Here is a 21,517-nt window from a genome sequence, read left to right on the forward strand (position 1 = left end):
GGGGTTATCTAACCAATAAAAGCACAAAAGAGAATGCAAATAGTCTCTCTAGTTTTTCAGGAGGTTTAGAGAATATGTAAAAAAAAAAAATCAGTTCAGAGTTAGCATCTTGGGCAAGCAGAGGAAACATTAATAAGTGGTAATTTTCCATGCAGTCACCTTAATGGAAGTGCCTAGATTCTGCCATGAGAGTGCACAGGTTCACGTGAAAGTTAACCACGTTTCCTCATTGTCATCCTGACCTTCACACTCGCTTCTCCACATTTTCCAATCTTAACATCTATCAGTGGTGCGGGTTGAGGAGACACCGTTTCAGGGTCTGAGAGGATTTCTCTTTGGTCTCCTAAATTCTATGTGAAGGTGAACAGTGCAGGGAGCCCAAGTAAGGGGCACTTACCCTGTGACATGTGACAACAGACTGGTGCCAGTGCAAGTGCTGGCACAGGGCCTCCGTGAGGGCTAGTGAGGTGACAGCCATCTCCAGCTTGGTTCGGGGCCCGGCCCACACAGGTGCTTACGGCTTCCTCCCCGCTCTCCCCCCACGGCAGTGCACGGACAGTCACCCCCGCAGACACAGAGCATGGCGAGAGACCCACAACCATGGCACGGGTCACGCCCTCCCCAGGGACTCCTGTAAGGTCTTCAGAAGGGTGGGAGCCTCAGGAGGAGCTAAAACAGATGAGTGACTTAGAGGACACAGCTAGAGTGGTGCGCAGCAGGTCACAGGGGAGGTGCAGAGGAACAAATGCTCCCGTTGGCACCACTACGAGGCCCACTGGAGAGTGGGGAGAGGCGGCGCCCCCCAGGTGGGCTCCTGAGCCCTCCTGTCCTAACCCTGGAGCGTGTCAGAAATGCAGGTTTTAAGTGTCCTCATCAGAAAGCTGTGGTGGGCCAGCAATGGGTTTCAAGTCCTTCAAGTCCTGCACGAAATTCTCATGCACCTTGAAGTTTGAGAACCATTAACTAGTTCATGATTAAAACACCCTGTATTATCTTGATAAGGGAATTAAAGTATTAACTACACCTTAAACTATAATAAAAACGCTAATAAGTAAAGGTATTAGAAAATGAAAAATTCATTTTATTACCACTAAACATTCAACACAAATGATATATAGATAAGACTAATCCATCTTTTTAATGGTACTGCTTTCTAAACTATGTGCCACTGAGTTTTTAATATGTAAAATAACTTAAACCTCATAACTCTAATTAGCAGCAAATCATCATCTCTTCAATCCTTACAGAAATAATCATAAATGTTAGGGCTCAAAGGAGTCCTTTAAATATAGCCCCCTAGCTGGCAACTTGTGTCCTCCGGGCCCATATGGAACAAGGTGGCATCTCCTGTGGAACAGGGTGTACAGATGGACAAGCTTGGGCCAAAGGCTGTGGGAGTGACCTGGCGCAGCACCACATGGTGCAGTAAGCCCCGGTCTACACTGACCTGAATTAAAATCACCACCACCGCCACCACAGGAGCAGCGGCACCACTGACAGGAGGGGAGGACCAACATGCCTGGGGACACAGAAGCACCGCAGGCTGACACAGCACTGAGGGAGCACAGTCGGCAGATGTGGGACATCTGTTCCGAGGCTTCAGGAAAAGCCCAATTTCTTTTCCTGGCTCAGCCCCTAAGCAGCTGTTAGGAGTGAGCAAACGGCCAGCACCTGCACAGTCCTCAGTTTCTTTATTTGTAAACCAAGGTGACTTGACTACTTCGTGACCTTTCAGGTCTGTTCCAGTTAGAAGATCTCACAATTTTATATGACAAGTTGAAATACGAGTTTAAAATGTTGTTATTAAGTAGGAAACGAGTGACCCGGCAGATCAGCACACGTGCTCACAAGTCTGACTTCACTAGGACTGATGTCCACACTGAGCCATTCTTAGCCATCTGCACCCAGCTGGACCAGCAGACTACAATCAAACACAAACTATGCTTCACGGTGACACGAGGACATGTTGATTCTTTAGGCCTTGAATTACACTTTGGAAATATGTCACCCAATCTATAAGAAAGAATCCCCTCTCCCCAAATTTGTCGTTACAAGTAGAGTTCTGCTTATCTGATAAGCATCCTTTAACAAAATCATCTGTAAGGAGACAAATGGGTGAGAAAACTCATATAAGCCTTCTATACTCAAAGCAGGATCAGTGCATAGGGAGCGAGCTGAAGACTCACCTCTTTCCTGTGGCATTGGTGACTGGCTCAAGGCAGGATGGGAACTGGATTCTGACTGGCTGCCCGGTGGCTGAGGAGGCATCTGACTGCCTGTAAAACACAGGAGGGAAAGTGGGGAAGGGGGAACCATTTGCGTTAATACTGCAAGTGTGCAAAAATCCCAGACCCAGACACAATCACTTCTTATGGTCACAAAAGGCATGGACCCACAGAGAAAAAGACACAGCTGTGAAGAATGTTGCATTTCATTTATTTCCTGCAAAATGAGGAGGAACGTGATAGAGTTCTTACCAAAAGACCTGCTGGAAGGTCAGTTTGTGACTGAATAAACCCCAAACTCAGAGATGAATCAACCTGTAGTTGAAGCTGCCTGATACACACTCCCAACACACTGAACAAAATTCAGATGGTGAAGCCAACACAGTCCCAACTTGTTTTCAGGTCAGCAGGTGTGCCAAATGGCCAACGCTCACTGGCAATAGCCAAGCAATGCAGAGTAGTAACAGATTTCTAAAAGGAATTGTAATCAGTCAACCTGAGAGTCAAACTACTCTGTTAAGAAACATACAAAATGCTACTACACAATGGAATCTATATTATTATTAAAGAAAGGAATATTATTCTTCATCTCTTTTGATCTTCACTGCTTACAGTAAGAGCATCTACTTAACCTCTACCGAGTTTGGTTTTCCCTCTATCAACGTGGGCTTCCTGAGACAGGACTCATGCCTTTCACTCCTTTAATCCCTCCCTTAGCATAATGAATCTCTGCATATGAATTAGAGAAAAACACACTTATTTTATTGATAAAGGAAAATATACTTATTTCACTGATAAAGGGGGGACAATACATCATGACAAGGTGGGACACAGGATGCTGAAACTCAGGCACCGTGGGGCAGATGGTGACCTCAGTTCCCCTCCTGGCTCAGAGGTTCAGATGCAATTCTAAGACTAAATCACTGGAATTAAAAAGAACGCTGGATTCAGCACCACCCTGGAGGCACTGAGTCTCAAGACACGAGCACCATGGCATTATTCTGTGCTCTACTCCCCACTTGCTACCCCAGGTGGGACCGAGAGACATGCACAGACGTACAAAGTCCCTCTGCACAGTCCTCTGAATAGTCATGTGACAGTGCCAGCCCAGCGGACTGCTTTGCTCCCTGGTGTCCTACTCTGCCACAGTTATGTACATTGCTACAAAGAATCACAACGGCACAGAGGAGGAAATGTCCTGAAGGCCGCCTCTGACTCACCCCAGTGGAGGCCGGGACCCAGGCCTGGGGATTTGTGATGAACAACTGCCTCCATTTCTACAGCATGTCGTCTCGGGCCTGGGATCTCTGGGGACTGCCACTCATGTCTCACTCTAGTAATGGTTGTAGCTGACAGCCAGAGAGGCAGTGGGTGATTTTCAGTTTAGATGATAGGTATCAACAGCTGTTAAAACACCACTGTAAAACAATTCTCAACTTCTGTGTTGGACTCAGGTACCACTCTCAGGGAAGGGCCTACGCCTATGGCTGTGTTCCTGGGTGTTCCTGGGTGTTCCTCCACTGCTCTCACTTCAGGGAGAGCCAAAACCCAACACCTGAGTTTAATACACTGAGAAACAGGCGCTGTGAGGCCACCAGCTCTTCGTGAGTGCCATCGCCAGCAGCCTGGCAAATGGCACAGAATCTACTTAACCACTAGATTTGTTTTAGACATCTGTAGTAAATTATATTAATACCAAACAACTAAATTTAAAGTAAAAACCAATATTCTGGACCAAAACAAGTTTCAAGAGCAAGAGCAAGGTATTGGCAACAGATCCACAAAAGTTGCTGTGTCCACGGTTGGGTCCAACACTTCCTAAGAAATACCCACAGTCGCAATCCACAGTCCATTTAGAAATTTAAAACACTCTGCAACCAAACACTGACTTCTTAAGCATCACTGGGGAGTCAGCTGTGGCAGGACAGTAAGTACTTACATTTTAATGATCACTTCTGCATGACAGGCTGAATTCACAGACTCACGACAGTAAAACAAACAGTAATTCTGTGTGAACACAGGGCACCAGCTGACACTGTGCCTGCCCGAGGCACTGCTCCCTTCATATAATATATCAAGTGAAAATATAAAAGGTTGCAAGAAGCCCATCTCACAACTCATAAAATGCTTGTCAGCTGAGCACCACTAGTGGCTGTTCGGTGCAATTCTAAGAGCGGTCCCTTCAGAGCACGGAGAAAGCCCATGTACTAAATCGATTCGCCCCATTGAGGAAGATAGGTATGTGCAGGCCACTTTAAATTCCAGTTTCTAACTGTGGAGTAACTACAGTTACTAGGGATGACTCTCCTCCAGGGGTGTTAATGGCAGGTGCTGACGCAGAAAATGGGGCTGTGAGGGGTAACACTGGAGACGCATTTGTGCCCACGGTCCACACAAAGCAGATCCCTCGAGCCCTTGAACCAACAGAATCAAGTTTACCTTCTCAACTACAGATTTCTGAAACAGGTCAGCGACAAGTTGACCTTTCAAACAGTTTGGTAGCTACTTGAAGGGAGAATATGGCCATGCAAAGTGAACAAGCCAACTTTATGGAGCTCTTTGACGACAAGTGGAGTTGCTTTCCACACGTCCCCTGAACTTCCCTTGCCTGTGATGGTGGCACCAGGATGGGGTAACATGCAGCTGGAAGACTCAGACTGAGAACGAGGAAGTCCCACCGCGTCACACCATCTTTACTTTCCAACGACCATGTACACATCACTGTGCAAAATCTTGGTGCGACAAAGGAAGCAGCAATAAGTTACCTGAATTTCTACTTTTGCTAAGTTAAAACGCTCAGCCTAAAACTATGCTGATTTAAAAAACAAATGAACAAAATTCTTTTATTTTTTAATTAATTTTAGACTTAGAGAAAAATTGCAAAAACAAGACAAGATTACCTTATATCCCATAGCCCACCACCCCCTAAAGGAAATGTCTTATGTAACCATGATACGATTATCAAGATGAGAAGTTTATCTACAGAATTGATCTGGATTCTGTCGACTTTTCTGGCAAAAGTCCTTTTTTCCTGAGATCATCCTGCGCTGCATTTAGCTACGTCTCCTGGTCCTCTAGCCTACAGAAGCCCTTCGTTGTGTTCTTATGCTCTATGACCTGGCCACTTTTGAAGAGTACTCCTGAGTTATTCTGCAGAACATTCCCCAGTCTGGCTTGGGCTCATCTATTTTCATCACCGAAATACGTTTTGGGATGTGCTCAACAAAAATGCCAGGCTCTCCGCTGGTTCCTGGAGGATTCAGATGCCGGCTGTCCCACCGCTGGGGATGTGGGCCTCGCCTACTCTGTCAGGTTGGCATCCACTTTCAAGATCCTTGTTTCCTCTTTGCAGCTGAGAAGTGGGTCGGGGGGATCTTTGAGACTATGCGAATCCTGTGCCTCCTCAAACTTCCACGTGCCAATTTTCGCATCGATTAAAAACCTCTTGTCCAGGCACTTGCTGCAGAGGCAGACGACGGAAGCTCTCGGTTTCTTTTCCCTTCTACATTCATTACTTGGAACTCTATTCTGAGGAACAGAATCTCTGCATTCTCATTTATTTGTTAGACCATTTACGTTCATCCATGTGAACTCACAGTGGCAGACACGTTCCAGGAGGGCTTCTGAGGAGCCACAGTTGCACAATCCCCCTTCTTTGCCCCAAGCGCAGAACCCGGGACTCGACTTCTAACTGAAAACCTGGCGAAGAGACAGACAGTTGCTCCTGTAACGATGATGCCCGTGAACAGCTTTGTGAAAAGCAAAGGTTCCTGCAGAGGTGATTGAAGCTCCTGGTCGGTTGAGAGGCTGGAGGCCAGGCCTGACTCCAACAGGGCTCAGGCTTTCTAGAAAGTGAGCTTCTAAGAGGTGAGCTGGGTCACCGGCCAGGACAGGCCTTCCACACAACAGGGGCCTCATTCCTTGCTACGGTTTGGATGTGGCGTGTCTCCCAAAGGCCCAGGACGAAGGCCTGGCTCCCAGCTTCCCTGCTGGGAGGTAGGGTGCCTGTAAGAGGCCAGGCACAGTGGGGGTCTTGGTCACTTGGGAAATGCCTATGAAGGGGATTGTGAGACACCAGTTCCTGCTCTTCCTGTTTTGCTTCCCAGATGTCATGAGGTGAGCAGCCTGTTCCACCACACATACCCACCATGCTGGGTTGCCTCACTACAGGCCCAAGGCAATGAGACCAACTGATCATGGACTGAAGCCTGAAAGTTGTGAGTCAAAATTAACTTCTTCTCTTACTCAGGTGATTTATCTCCGGTTTTATTACAGTAATGGAAAGTTGACTAATACACTCCTGCAACCACAAGGAAGCGAATCCTGCTACAATCTGGAAGAAACTGAAACAAATTCTTTCCTAGTTGTGTGTCCAGATGAGAACACAGATCATGAGAAGACTCTGAATACAGCCCTATGAGATTCTGAGCAGAAGACGTAGTTATTAAGCTGTGCCTAGACTCCTGACCATGGGAACTGGGTGCTGTTTTAAGCTGCCTGCTTTGTAGCGGTATGTTACACAGCAGCAGAAAACTAATAAACTCATGGACATTTATACTATGGGTTAGAAACAAAAACAAAAATCCAGGACTATTATTATTTTACTGCTCCAACTGCTTTGGCCCTTAGAAGCTCCTGATTTCTGCTGACAAGCCTCCTTTGCTTCCTTGAGAATTTCCTTCTTTCTTAGAACCACCAGATGCTCCAGGCTTGTTTTTATATTTGTCCAGCCCCAGCCCACATCAACCACTCCCAGAAGCCCTGGTTCCTTTGTTTGTTGGAGAGTGCCATTCTGAGACCAGGCTCTGGGACTGTGTTGGCTCAGTTACTCCTGTGCCATTGCTTCCAGGCTAATCCACACATACATTACCTGTATTTTGATATGTGCATGTACAAGTATAACCATGAGTCTGAGTTTACATGAACATCTCAAATTCCATTTTGAAACTAGAAAGTACAATTGAGCCTTCTTATTCATCCTTTTCCAACAGCAAGAAGTCCAACTCTCATTATCTAAATCAATTTACTTGTTTGAATCTATTATATGCACAAAGTAATTTTAGATTACTAACCTTTACCCCTGTGAACAACACAGAGGGTTATCAGTGTTAGTGTTCCATTTTGGATTCCTGCTGCATCTGACTGGCTATGATTATTTTGGAATTTGAGGGGTATGTAAAACACTTCTATAGCTTTAAGTCAGTTACTTTTTAAAAATGCAAAAGCGTCCCTCCCTCCTCATCCCTCTTACCCGATTGTCCATTTCCCCTTCTTCTTGTCTCTCCCAACTGCCCTTTGTGAACAGCCAATCTGTTCAGTTTCTGGTTTGTCTTTCCTTTATTCCTTTTGCACAAAAGTATGCACACCCAGGCATCTTTCAGACTTTGCTTTTCCTGCTCAACAGCGTGCCCCAAAAAAGCTCCTCCTGTCAGCTCACAACATCGTCCTCATCAAAAAGCACTCCATAGTAGCCTTTGTGTGAGGGCTGCACAGTTTATTCAGGATTCTCCTGTGTGTGGGCATTTAGGCTGTTCCAAATCTCTGGTTATGAATTTGGGTATTTTTGAGTTACATCTTTAGGGATAATTCCTCTAGTGGGACTTCTGGGTAAAGAGGTCATCCCTTTTCCCATTTCCCTCAGAAACTGTACCGGTTTCCACTGCCATGGCAGTGTTCCAGGAACCTGGATCCCCATGTTGTTCCTAACAGGAGGTGCCACTCTTTACAATGTCTTTTCACCAGTATCATGTGAGAAACAGTATCGGCAATTTTTGAATTTATTGCTTCTCTAATTTTCAGTGGGTCTGACTACTTTTCCAAGTTTAAGGGCCATTTTTATATCTTGTGAATTGTTTGTTCATGGCTTTCTCCCATGTTCTGTGTGGGTTTTAAGTCCATACCTCCACCATTTTTAAGTTCTTCATATATTAGGAACATCAGTCTTCATTTATGGTGTCAGCTCTGAATATTTTCTACCAGTTTGTTAGTGGTCTCGAGATTTTTGCTTATGGTATGTTTTGAAATTAAATTTTTAAAAAATGTAGTCATTTGTAGGCAAATGGTCGAAATTGGAGAATATCATGCTAAGTGAGATAAGCCAATCTCAAAAAACTAAAGGACAAATGATCTCGCTGATAAGCGGATGAGGACATATAATGGGGGGTGGGACGGGCTAGCATTAGGTTTAGGGTTAGGTTTAGAGTTAGGCTAAGGAGAGCGGTAAGAATGAAGGAAAGAAGGACTGTGTAGAGGGAAAAGAGGGGTGGGAGGGGTGGGAGGGGTGGGAGGGGTGAGAGGGGTGGGGGGAGGGGAAAAATATAATAAACATCATTACCCTATGTAAACGTAAAAAAAAAAATAAAAAAAAATGTAGTCAAATTTATCAATCTTATTTTATTGCCTCTGAATTTCGAGTCACAAAAAGTCCTTCTCTATACTGAGATTCAAGAGGAATTCGTCCTAGTTTTCTTCAAGTACGTGCACAGTTTGATTATGAGTTATGGATCTAACTTATCTTTTTGCAAATGGATCCCCAATTATTCCAACATTATTTCACGCAGTGATTTGGAATGCCATCTTGGTCACTCATTCACTTTTCATGCATGTTTGGTCTAATTCTAGACTTCCTAGTGTATTCCAGTGGTCCGTGTGTCTATTTGTCTGCCAGCACCAGAGCATTTTCAAACATGATGGTTTCAAACCATATTTTAACTAAGGATAGTCCTGTGCTCCCTGCTTTTCCTTTTTCCAGTGTTTTCTAGGTTTCCTGTATGTTTGTTTCTCTGTATGAATTTTATTGTCAATTTGTCTAATGAATGATACCTTCCTGATAGTCTTACTGGGATTGCACTGACACTGTAAACAAACCTGGGGAGAACCGATGACTCTTGAAATTATTTTAGTTTTCAAGTCTTCCTGAGTCCCTTTTTCAGGTACATAAAAGGTCTTGCACACTCTATTAGATTAGTAACAGTTAATCTTTCTTGTTGCTATTGCAAATGTTATTTCCCCACCATTATGTCTTTTAACTGTGCACTTTGCACCAACTTCTTTTACTGTTTAATTTATAATTATTATTATCTGTAAATAGATAATAATATACCCACTTTAATGTCTTTGAGTTCTCTTGTCTAACCGCATTGCTTACTACCTCTAGTACACTGCTGTGTGATAATGGAGATAGTGGGCATCTTTGTCTCATGTGGCTTAGAGGAACTATCTCTCAAGTCTCCCACCACATAACTAAAAGGTACTCAGGCTCTGCCCTGTTGAGAAAGCATCCCTAAGTTGCTACGTGCTTCAGTTTTATTTTTTCAATCATGATTTGGAGTTGAGTTTTGTTAAAGACCATTTTTCTCCCTTAGGTTTAATTTTATGGTATATAATATTAAGAGTTGTTAACACTGAACCAACCTTGAATTCTTGGGATTAATGCCACCAGGTCATGGTACATTATTTTCCTACACTGTTGAATTCTGTTTGCTGTATTTTCTTTACAATTCACACGAGGATAGTCTTGAGGGAATATTTCTTAATAAAAAGTAGCTTTTAAGAACTGAATCAAGAAAACCATGAAACTAAATTTTTTAGTAATAAGTCACTGGGATTAGTATGCAACAGAACTGGGAGAAAACTATATGTATATTTTTAGTAAATTAACCAACATCTAGTTAAGTATAACTTAAAGTCTATGGAGATGAATATATCGTATGTGCTCCTTACTGTTGGATAGGGTATTAACAGTCCTTGTAGTTCTCAATTCACTTCTGCATTTATTTATCTCATCTGACTAGAGTATAAATTCCATGAGGACAGAGAATTCTGTCTATTTCATTCCCTACTGTACTGTGTCTCCTGAACTCAACACAAAGTACCATTCAATAAGTGTTTGTCTGAATCTATCCCATTTATTGATTCCTGCTTTTATTTCTTGTGCTTTGGGAGTCTTGTTAAGGAAGTCTTGTTCTAAGCTGACATGATGAAGATTTAGGCCTACTTCTTCTTCTGTTTGATGCAGGGTCTCTGGTCTGATTCCTGGCTCCTTGATCCATTTTGAGTTGAGTTTTGTACAGGGTGAGAGACAGGGCTTTAATTTCATTTTGCTGCATATGGATTTCCAGTTTTGCCAGCAACACTTGTTGAAGAGGTTATCTTTTCTCCCGTGTATGTTTTTGACACCTTTGTCTAATATGAGATAAATGTATTTATGTGGGTTTTTTTCTGTGTCCTCTATTCTGTACCATTAGTCTACCTGTCTATTTTGGTGCCGATACCATGACATTTTTGTTACTATTGAAGGTCTGTTATTGTGATACTTCCTGCTTCGCTCTTCCTGTGAAGGATTGCTGTGGCTATTTTGGGTCTCTTATTCTTCCAAATGAATTTCAAGATTGCTTTCTCTACTTCTATGAGGTACATCATTGGGATTTTAATTGGTATTGCATTGAATCTGTCTTAGTTTTTTTGGTAGGTTGTATGGTCATTTTGACAATATTAATTCTGCCTATCCAAGAACATGGGAGATCTTTCCATCTTCTAAGGTCTTCTTTAATTTCTTTCTTTAGTGTTCTGTAGTTTTCATTGTAAAGGTCTTTTACCTCTTTTGTTAGATTGATTTCCAAGTATTTCTCAGCAAAGAAAATAATCAACAACGTGAAGAGAGAGCCTACAGAGTGGGAGAAAATCTTTACCACACACACTTCAGATAGAGCACTAATCTCCAGAATTTATAAAGAACTCAAAAAACTTTACACTAAGAATACAAATAATCTAATCAATAAATGGGCTAAGGAACTGAGCAGACACTTCACAGAAGATTTATAAGCAATCAACAGATACAAGAAAAAATGTCTAATATCTCTAGTAAGTAGAGAAATTCAAATCAAAACTACCCTAAGATTTCATCTCACTCCAATTAGAATGGTTATTATCAAGAATACAAGCAATAAAAGATGTGGGCAAGAAAATGGGGGAAAAGGTACACTCATACATTGTTGGTAGGATTGCAAACTGGTGCAACCACTCTGGAAAGTAGTATGGAGATTCCTTAGAAAATTTCGAATGGAACCACCATCTGACCCAGCTATTCCACTCCTCGGTTTATTCCCAAAGGACTTAAAATCAGCATACTACAGTGATGTAGCCACATCAATGTTTATAGCAGCTCAATTCACAATAGCAAGACTATGGAAACAACCAAGATGCCCTTCAATAGATGAATGGATAAAGAAACTGTGGTATATATACACAATGGGATATTATTCAGTCATAAAGAAGACAAAATTATGGCATTTGCAGGTAAATGGATGGTGTTGGAGAATATTATGCTAAGCCAATCCCCCAAAACCAAAGGCCAAATGTCTCTGATAAGTAGATGACGATACATAGAGGAGGAGGGAGGTAAGGGAAGAAAGGAGGAAGGATGGATTAATAGAGGGAAATGAAGAGTGGGGAGGGGGCAGGGGGAAGGAAATATAATGGAATGAGACAAACATCATTATCCTATGTACATGTATGATTACACAAATAGTGTGACTATCTCACGCACAATCAGAGAAATGAAAAGTTGTATCCCATTTGTGTACAATGAATAAAAAAAAATGTAAAGTGTAATAGAGGGTAATTAGATAGATTAGCCATTCCACAATGCATACATGCTTCAAAACATAATTTTGTGTACAACAAATACAACTTTATTTGTGCAATAAAACAAAAAAAAATATGTGTTTGTTGTTAAATGAATATGTGGCAGGTAATCACATAGTTTCATCTTATTCGAAATCTGGAGTAAGAGAACCTTTTCTGAAAATTGCCAGATAGAAAATATCAGTCTCTTTGGTGGTAAGTTCTCTGATGTAACTGCTCAACTCAGCTGCTGAGTTCAAAAGCAGCTGTAGAGAATACATAAATGAAATAGTGTAAATAAAACTTCATTTACAAAAATATGTGAAAAGCTGGATTTGTCCCACAGACTATATTTTGCTGGCTCCTGCTCTAAATGATAATATCAGTAGAAAAACACTAGCTCAAAAGGCCAATGAATTACAAACCATGTTTAATAATAATAGCAATGATATATAAACCTGCCATAGTCCTCCATATTTAACAAGGAAGCTTCTATAAATAAATGTCAATGAAAGAATGTGGTTTATGTCCTCTGCGAACCACACTGAGAGTAGCTGCCACGGGCTCCTTAGCACTCAACGCAAGCACAGGTCTAAGACATAAATGGCAAGGTAACTTAACAGGTAAAATTTTAAATAAGTGATTACTTACAGTTTTATTTTTCCAACTCTTAGATAAGACCAAAAGGAGTAAATCAAAGTTACTAATCAGGTGAAATCATGAGTCATACTCTACCACTGCCGTATCAAGATGGTGAGAAAAAGCACAAGAGGAACAGATTGCTATGTTAACTCTTTCTGAGGTTAAAACTTCCCTGGGTTAATTCCTCTCTATATTACTACTGCTTACAACTATAAAATTAAAAATGACAAGAACATTTGCTCAGAACAACTAAAGCCTCTGGCAAACAAACAGTTCACCCCTGTAAGTAATACTGTACTATCCCCAGTAGGCCTAGAAATACTCAATTTTTAAAAAAGTTGTAGTTGCCAGAGAAAATATCTTTCTTCCTTTTACATAGTTACAGATAAAAAGTCCACTAACTTAAGATGCATTTAGTTGTGCAAGATGGAATACTGACATAGTCAATATCGCAAATCTGGAGTCTAGTATGACAGACACTGCTTGATTCAATTTTAGTGCCAGAAATACATTCCCTTTACCCGCCACAGACTCACTAGTGATTTTCTAGAGCAGGTATTTCTCATATCCTGACAACCTTGCTGGTAGGAGCAGTGTACATTCTTACTATGGGCTGTATTTCAAGTTACTCCTTTGATTACTGAAACGTGAGGAGAGGAGCGTTTCTGATAAAGGACAACTGTGATTTTGTTAGGGAGTGGCACTGGTAAGCTTCACAGAGGACTCCACCCCTGTGAAAATCACTGACTGCCTTACCCACCCCAGCAGCAAACTGGACTGCCGTGGGGTGGAGCAGCTGAGCAATACAAGCAGTGAAGATTTCACTGGGCATTTTTAAAATTATCTGCATAATGTTTAGTGATATGGAAGACAAATGAGTTTTGGTAATCTATTAAGTTTATCAAGTGTCTTATACTTGGCCATTAACTTACACAAGTTGAAAGTCAGCAAAATATTTTGATTCTTTTGTCCTGTGTCGTCTATTTCATTTGCTTTAGGAAATGAAAATAGAATCTCCTATGCTTAGAATCAAGAAGCAGTTGACTGACACCACTTCTATATGCTCCAAAGCAACATTGAAAACAGAACTTTTGCTCAGGCTCCAGCTTAGCAGTTAGAGCCACCTACTCACCTGCAGAGCTTGGGTGCATACTTAATCCTCAGGACACTTCAGTGTGGGGTGTGCACATGAGTGCCCCATGTGTTCTAAACAGAAATTCACTCTTGCTAGAAGGTCCTGTACTGGGCCACAGAGGGGAGAGGGCTCTGATTGGGCTGTCAACACAAATCTCTATTGTAAGTTAATCCTACTTCCAGTGAGAGGGGTTCAAAATAGAAAGAGACGTTCTGCCCCACCTCTGCCCTCCAACAAGGCATTCCCAGGTCCAACAAGTTAACCTGTGTCTGGGAAGACAATACCCTCCAAGTTATAGGGCTCCAAAGTCCATTTTGTTCTGAAAACAGAGATCAATTAGTACTCCAGAGGCAGATCTGACGTGTACACACTGAGCCACTAAGGGAATGAAGAAACTTCCAACTCCCTTACCTTGACAGTTCCCCACGTGTCTTTATTAGAAACCCACACACACTTGCTTGATGAAGCTTTAACTATTCTCCCTACTGTGGTCCAAGGGTTGAGTGTCTTCATACAAAACTTGCTGATAAAGTCCAAGATTGATTAGTTACTTAATAAGTAAAAATCAAAGTGAATCTGATGCAGTCTAAGAATTATGCCTCACCAGGAGAGTTCTACAAATGCGTTGAGCTTTCGCCCACCATTTAAAAAGACAAACCTTTTGTAATTCATCATTATTTATCTAGCTTGTCAGATTCAAACCAGAAGTTTTCCCAGTACCTCCTTTTCTTTGATTATCTTAAATGTACTAAAATTACATAATGTTGTCACATGGAAGTCAGTCAATGGTCTGAGCAACAGAGTAGGTACCTTCCAAAACAGAACTTGAGGTGCAGAAACTAAAAAGGCCTCATGAGGCATATGACAAGGGAATGAGAGTGCACAAGGCCAAACACAGAAACAGAACTTGAGGTGCAGAAACTAAAAAGGCCTCATGAGGCATATGACAAGGGAATGAGAGTGCACAAGGCCAAACACAGATTCCTGGATTTCACTGTCCAGGTCACTACAAGCTCCCAAACCCAGGAAGTTCAATAGAAGGATAATCCACTAAATGAGAATCCAGACAGGAGTAAATATAGCAGAAAACCAAAATGAAAGGAAACTACAGACTATATCCATACAATGCTGAACGTTCATGGTCTTAACTCCCCAATTAAAAGACACGATTATCAGAATGGATCAAAAATTAAAATCCAACTATATGCTGTTTACAAAAGACTCATAGGCAAAGACATCCATAGGCTGAGGGTAAAAGGAAGGCAAAAAATAGTCCATGCATATGGACCAAGAAAACAAGAAGGAGTAGCTATTCTTATATTTGACAAAGCAGATTCCAAGCAAAAATTAACTAGAAAAGAAAAAGAAGGCCACTACATCCTAGTAAGAGGAACAATCCAACAAGAAGATATAACAATAGGAAACGTGTATGCCCCAAATGTCAATGCACCCAAGTACTTGGAAAAAATATTTCATGATATTAAATCTGACATAGACGCCAACACAATAATACTGGATGATTTCAATTCACCCATATCATCAAAAGACAGTTCATCAAAACATAAAAACAATAAAGATATCTCCAACCTAAGCAACACTATAAATCAAATGGAACTAATGGACATCTCCAGAATATTCCACCCCCAAACCCCTCAATTTACCTACTTCTCAGCTGTATATGGAACTTTTTCCAAAATAGATCATATTCTAGGTCACAAAACAAATCTTAGCAAATGCGAATGTAAAAAGAAACAAAACCCCCCTGCAACCTACGTGTCTTATGAGATCATAATGAAATGAATCTAGAAATCAACAGCAAGAAAAATTATATAACCCACATACACACATGGAGATTGAACAATACTGTTGTAAATAAAGAACGAATCAAAGAAGAAATAAAAGAAATCAAGAAATTATCAAGAAATAGATACAATGTATCAAAATCCCTGGGACAGTATAAAAGTAGTTTCTAAAATTATAGCACTGAGTGCCTACATTAAAAAATTAGAGAGATCCCAAATAAATAAGCTTATGTTCCACCTCAAGGCCTTAGGAAAAGAACTAACCAACTCCAAAACCAGTAAAAGACAGGAAATAATTAAGATCAGAGCTGAAATCAATGAAATTGAGAATACGAAAACAATACAAAGGATCAATGCAATGTAGAGTTGGTTCTTCAAAAAGATAAAGAAAAATGACAAACCCATATCCAAACTAATCAAAAGAAATAGTGAAAAGATGCAAATCAACAAGATCAGAAATGAACAAGGAAATATCACAACAGACCCTTTTGAAATCCAGAGGATCGTTGGAATCTATTTTGAAAATTTATACTCCAATAAACTGCACGATCTGGAAGATACTGATAAATTTCTAGACACATATGACCTGTCCAAATTTAATCAGGAAGATACAGAAAACCTAAACAGGCCAAGTAATGAAACTGAAACAGCAATGAAAAGCCTTCCAAAAAAAGAAAAGCCCAGGACCAGATGAATTCTCAGCTGAGTTTTACCACACCTTAAAAAGGAATGAATACCAGTCTTTCTCAAATTATTCCATGAAATCAAAAGGGAGGGAACACTCCCAAATACATCTTAGGAAGCCAGTATAACCCTGATGCCCAAACCAGAGAAAGATGCATCATGGAAAGAAAACTGAAGAGTGATATCCTTGATGAACATAAATGCAAAAATCCTAATAAAGTATTAGGAAATCACATTAACACACATTGAAAAGGTAAAACAACATGATCAAGTGGGTTTCATTCCAGGGATGCAGAGCTGGTTCAACATAGGCAAATTAATAAATGTAATTCACCACTTAAACAGAAAAAGGACAGAAATCACATTATCATCTTCTCCAGTTCACAACACTGGAGAAGCTAGAGATTAAAGAAACGAACCTTAACATCTTAAAAGCCATGCTTGACAAACCCAAAGCAAACATCTTCCTAATGAAGAAAAATTAAAAGAATTTCTTCTTCTAATATCAGAAACATAATAAGACTGTCCATTCTCACCATTCCTATTCAATACAGTCCTTGAAACACTAGCCCAAGCAATCAGGCAAGAAAAGGAAATCAAGGAAATACAAACAGAAAAAAAAGAAGTTCAACTATCTCTGCCAATGACATGATCTTGTATTAGAGGACCCAAAAAACTACCAGAAGACTTCTAAAGCTTATAAATAAATATAGCAAATTAACAGAATACAAGATCAACACTCATAAATCAATAGCTTTCCTATACTCCAACATTGATTCGGTCAAGGAAGAAATCAGGAAAACCCTCCCATTCACAATAACCTCAAAAAATAATAATAAAACACTTGGGAATTAATCTAATCAAGGATGAAAAAGAACTCTACAATGAAAATTACAGAACACTGAAGAAAGAAATTGAAGACAACCTTAGAAGAAAACATCCTGTGTTTTTTTAAAAAAAAAAAAGTTTTACTTGTAGATGGACACAATACCTTTATTTTATTTTATTTGTTTATTGTTATGTGGTGATAAGGATGCCATGCTGCACATGGGCAAGGCAAGTGCTCTACCACTGAGCCAAAACCCCAGCCCCCCAAGTTCTTAGATAGGCAGAATCAATATTGTCAAAATAGTCCTACTACCCAAAGCAATATACAGATTCAATGTAATCCTCACCAAAACACTAAAGACATTCTTCACAGAATTAGAAAAAACAATCCTTAAATTCATCTGGAAGAACAGAAGACCCAGAATAGCCAAAGCAATGCTAACCAAGAAAAGCAAAGCAGGCGGCATCACAGTACCTGATCTGAATTTACATTACATAGATATAGTAACAAAATCGGCATGCTATTGGCATCAAAACAGACATGACTCAAAGGAATAGAAGGCACAGAGACAAATCCACATACCTAGAGCCATCTGATATATTTGACAAAGGTACCAAAAATATATCTTAGAGAAAAGGCAGTCTTTTTAACAAATGGAGCTGGGAAAACTGGACAGCTATGTAGAAAAATGAAACTAGACCCCTAGCTCTCACCCACACAAAACTCAAGTCAAAATGAATCAAAGACTTAGGAATTCGACCAGACGCTTTACAACTGCTAGAAGGAAACATAGGGCCAACACTCCATCATGTAGGTGCTGGCACAGACTTCATTAAAAAGATCCCCCCAGAGCAAAAGAAACAAAACCAAGAATCAATGAGTGGGATGGTCTAAAACCAAACAGCTTCTGCACAGGAAAGGAAATAATTTAGAGCTGAAGAGAGATCCTACAGAATGGGAGAAATCTTGGCCAGTTACTCCTCCAACAGGGGATTAATATCCAGAATATACAAAGAACTCAAAAAAAAGTAACACCCAAAATACCAAATAATTCAATCAATAAATGGGCAAAAGAACTAAACAGAAATTTCTAAAAAGAAGAAACACAAATGGTCAACAAACATATGAAAAAATGTTCAACATCTCTAGCAATCAGGGAAATGCAAATCAAAACCACACTAAGATTTCATCTCATTCCAATTAGAATGGCAATGATCAAGATTACAAACAACAATAAATGCTGATGAGGTCCTGAGGAAAAGGTACACTTGTACACTGTTGGTGGGACTGCAGACTAGTACAACCACTCTGGAAATCAATATGAAGACTCCTCAAAAAATTAGGAATAGAACCATCATATAATCCAGTTATCCCATTCCTTGGTATTTTCCCAAAAGATCTAAAACTGGCACGGTACCTTGATACAGCTAAATTATGGAATCAAACCAGATGCCTGTCAATAGATGAATGGATTAAAAAATCATGGAGTGTGTGTTTGTGTATAAAATAAAGTTCTGTTCATTCATAAAAAAGAATGAGATTATGGTGTTTGCTGGTAAATGGATGGAAATAGAGAATATCATGTTAAGTGCAATAAGCCAAACTAAGAAACTCAAAGGTTTTCTCTCATAGTAGCAGCTAGAGTAAAATAAAGGGAAGGATAACCAGTTAGAATGGCAATGATCAAGATTACAAACAACAATAAATGCTGATGAGGTCCTGAGGAAAAGGACCAGTTAAGCTGGGTGTGGTGGTGCACACATGTAATCCTAGTGGTTTGGGAGGCTGAGGCAGGAGGATCACTAGTTCAAAGCCAGCCTCAGCAATGGTGAGGTGCTAAGCAACTCAGTGAGACCCTGTCTCGGATTAAAATACAAAATAGAGCTAGAGTTGTGGCTCAGTGGTCAAGTGTCCCTGAGTTCAATCCCTGCTACCCTCCTCCCTGCAAAAAAGAACCAGCCAAATACAAATTAATAGATGAGGGAAAGGAAGTCTAGCAGAGTAGAGGAAGGAGAAAGGGAGCGCAGAGAGAGAACGGAATGGAGAAGCAGGAGGGAAAAGGGGATCACGAACTGAAACTGAATCCCATGCATGTATGAGTTTGTCAGGATGAACCCAAGTACCATGTATAACTATAAAGCTCTACTGAAAAAAAAAAAAAAAAGGTAAACCAGAGTCTGAAGACAATGACATACAGTAGATTCTGAGCATTAAAACAACATTTTTAGTCTGGACTACTGTAAGTGCTCCGGAGTGTGATGACCAGAGTGCCTTCTGATTCTACTGTGGCCTGATTTTCATTTTCTTTTCTTCTCTTTCTCTCTCTTCTTCTTCCCCCTGCCTCCCCCCGCACTACCAGCAACTGAACCCAGGGCCTCCCACGCTGAGGGAGGTCGAGGCCCCCTTCCCGTGCTGGCCGGTCATGCTGGCAGGCTGATGCAGGGTGGCTGGATGTGGCTGGCCTCTGTGCATGCCAGCTCTATTCAGTTTACACAGTCTTTCCTCTCGGTAACTCTAGTAAAATAATAAACCCCGTGTTCCTGGAAAAGCCAGTCATTAAATAAAAGACAAAACTGAGAAAAGTTCATCAACTTGCCTTCTTTCACTTTAGATGTGAAGACAGGAATAGGAAATAATAGTATGAGCAAAGTTGTGATTGGGCTGAAAAGCAGAAGCCACTTCTATTTATGAGAATCTTGAAGATCAGGAGGAACCCTTGTGAACATGAGAGATGTTCGGACCTCCATGAGCTATCACTGCAAACACTTGGCATTCTCACCAAAATAACCCCTTTCCATAGTTTTTTAGCTCCAATATACAGTCAGAGGTCTTTGGGTTTGGAGAAATCCACTTGTGGTGGGGGGAGCCCGTGTGTTTTGACACGACGTTGCTTACCCTGGACGTCTAGACCCACGGCGCACTATCTATGTGAGAAATGGTGGGTTCTGAACCCGACTCACACAACACCAGACAGAAAATGCAGTGCGGCTTCCTGCTAAATCTGTTTTAATCCTTGCTTTGATGTAAGGTAAAAGGCAGGGGAGGGGAAACCAAACAGAGCAGGCAGTTTATATTTCTCTCACCAGGACAAATTAATAAAAACAAAACCTAATTTCTCCCTTCTCTTACCCATTCTTATTCCTCCTCAATATTTTTCCTCTTTCTCAGATTCTTTTTTTTTTTGTTTGAGAAGCTTAATATTTGGCTGCCTTCTGAAGAAATGGGTATAGTGACAGATGAAAGACTTGTATTCATCGTATAATTCAGAATAAGGGGAAAAAAATCGACTGCTGTGCATTTAAGATTCTAACAACCTTGCAATTTTGTATAGTCGTTTCCCCCACCCGTTCTTTTGAAGAAATCTGCTTTTATTCTGTTAATAACTAACCACAGTTGCAGCAGCATGGATCCGATTAGCAGTTCTTATGATACAAAGGGGAGAAGGGAAAAAGCTGTGAACAGGGTTGCCAATTTGTCCACCTGGGCCCCCAGGAGAAAGATTAGCTGAGCGCCTGCCTGCTCCCTTTCTTCCACTTGATCGTGCTCTGTACTACCGGATGGAGATGGGCCTTTTGAAAGCCCAGTCACTTTCTTCCTTTAATAAAAGTTTCACTTGCCACCATCCTTTCTTGTCACAAATTTCTCATTCTAGGTTCCAACACTTCATGACACTCTGCCTGTAAACATGGGTAGCTAAGGAAGTGCCAGACTCAATGCTCAGGTCCTTGGAGTCATTCGCTTTCCCAGAGGATGCATCCTAAGACTCACTGTATGCCCTGCTGGTAGGAGGAGCCACATTTTCCAGACCAGGTGGTACACATGGTGGGTCAACAGCAATCTTGATCCTGCTTCTGGATGTGAAATGAGGAAGGAAAGGATTTGCAATTTGAGGAAAGCAGCACAGAATATATAAAATTGGGACCAGGAGCTAAAACAGGGGTATAACTAGGCAACATGCTTTCTGTATGTTTAGATACAGAACTGTCAGTTTATTGAAATTAAAATAATATACTACTTCCTAAAAGCTTTTTAAAAATTCACTGCATTTGTAATTATGCTGAGTGAAAGTTTATTTTTGTGATAAAATTTAAAGTTCTAAATCCTTAGTATAAAACTTCATTTAAAAGTAAAGAGACAAAAAGCAAAAGTTCTACTGTTCTTTTGAAGAGTTTAAAAGAAATAGACAACGTTTCTGAACAATATGTCCAGGATCTGAAAGATCTGGTTAACACTTCATTATTTATATAAAAGGCACTAATAAGCATGTTTATCTTGCTGACATCAGTTAACAGCATGGCATGAATTCAGGTGTTTCAATAAGTGTAGTTTTAAGAGGATGGGGCTGGACTGATCAGCAGCCAAACTCTTCAATGGCAGGGGTCTCAGGAGGCACTAGCTAGTACTTCAGTTGTACTCTCAGGGAATTGCCCCTTAGGAGCACATGATGGCCAGAGCCAGCACCTGGCCAGGGCAGAGCCCAGGTCACCTGTATCCTTTGATACTGGGGGCCAGTCTAAGGGTGTTACAACCAAGAAGGAGCATGTTCTGAAACACTTCCCATGTGTTTGTCACTGAT

General features: G+C 40.8%; 1 protein-coding gene across 6 annotated transcripts in view; it reads right to left on the minus strand.

Moving 5' to 3' along the window:
• Arid1b (AT-rich interaction domain 1B) overlaps positions 1–21,517 on the minus strand; it is a 389,935-nt gene that overhangs the window by 80,815 nt on the left and 287,603 nt on the right. For all 6 annotated transcript variants that reach the window (XM_047557068.1, XM_047557066.1, XM_047557067.1 and 3 more), the window contains exon 6: positions 2,187–2,276. In XM_047557068.1, the coding sequence (XP_047413024.1) occupies positions 2,187–2,276 (90 nt within the window). The remainder of the gene's footprint in view (positions 1–2,186; positions 2,277–21,517) is intronic.

The sequence above is a fragment of the Sciurus carolinensis genome, chromosome 7, assembly GCF_902686445.1.
Source record: "Sciurus carolinensis chromosome 7, mSciCar1.2, whole genome shotgun sequence".
NCBI lineage: Eukaryota > Metazoa > Chordata > Mammalia > Rodentia > Sciuridae > Sciurus > Sciurus carolinensis.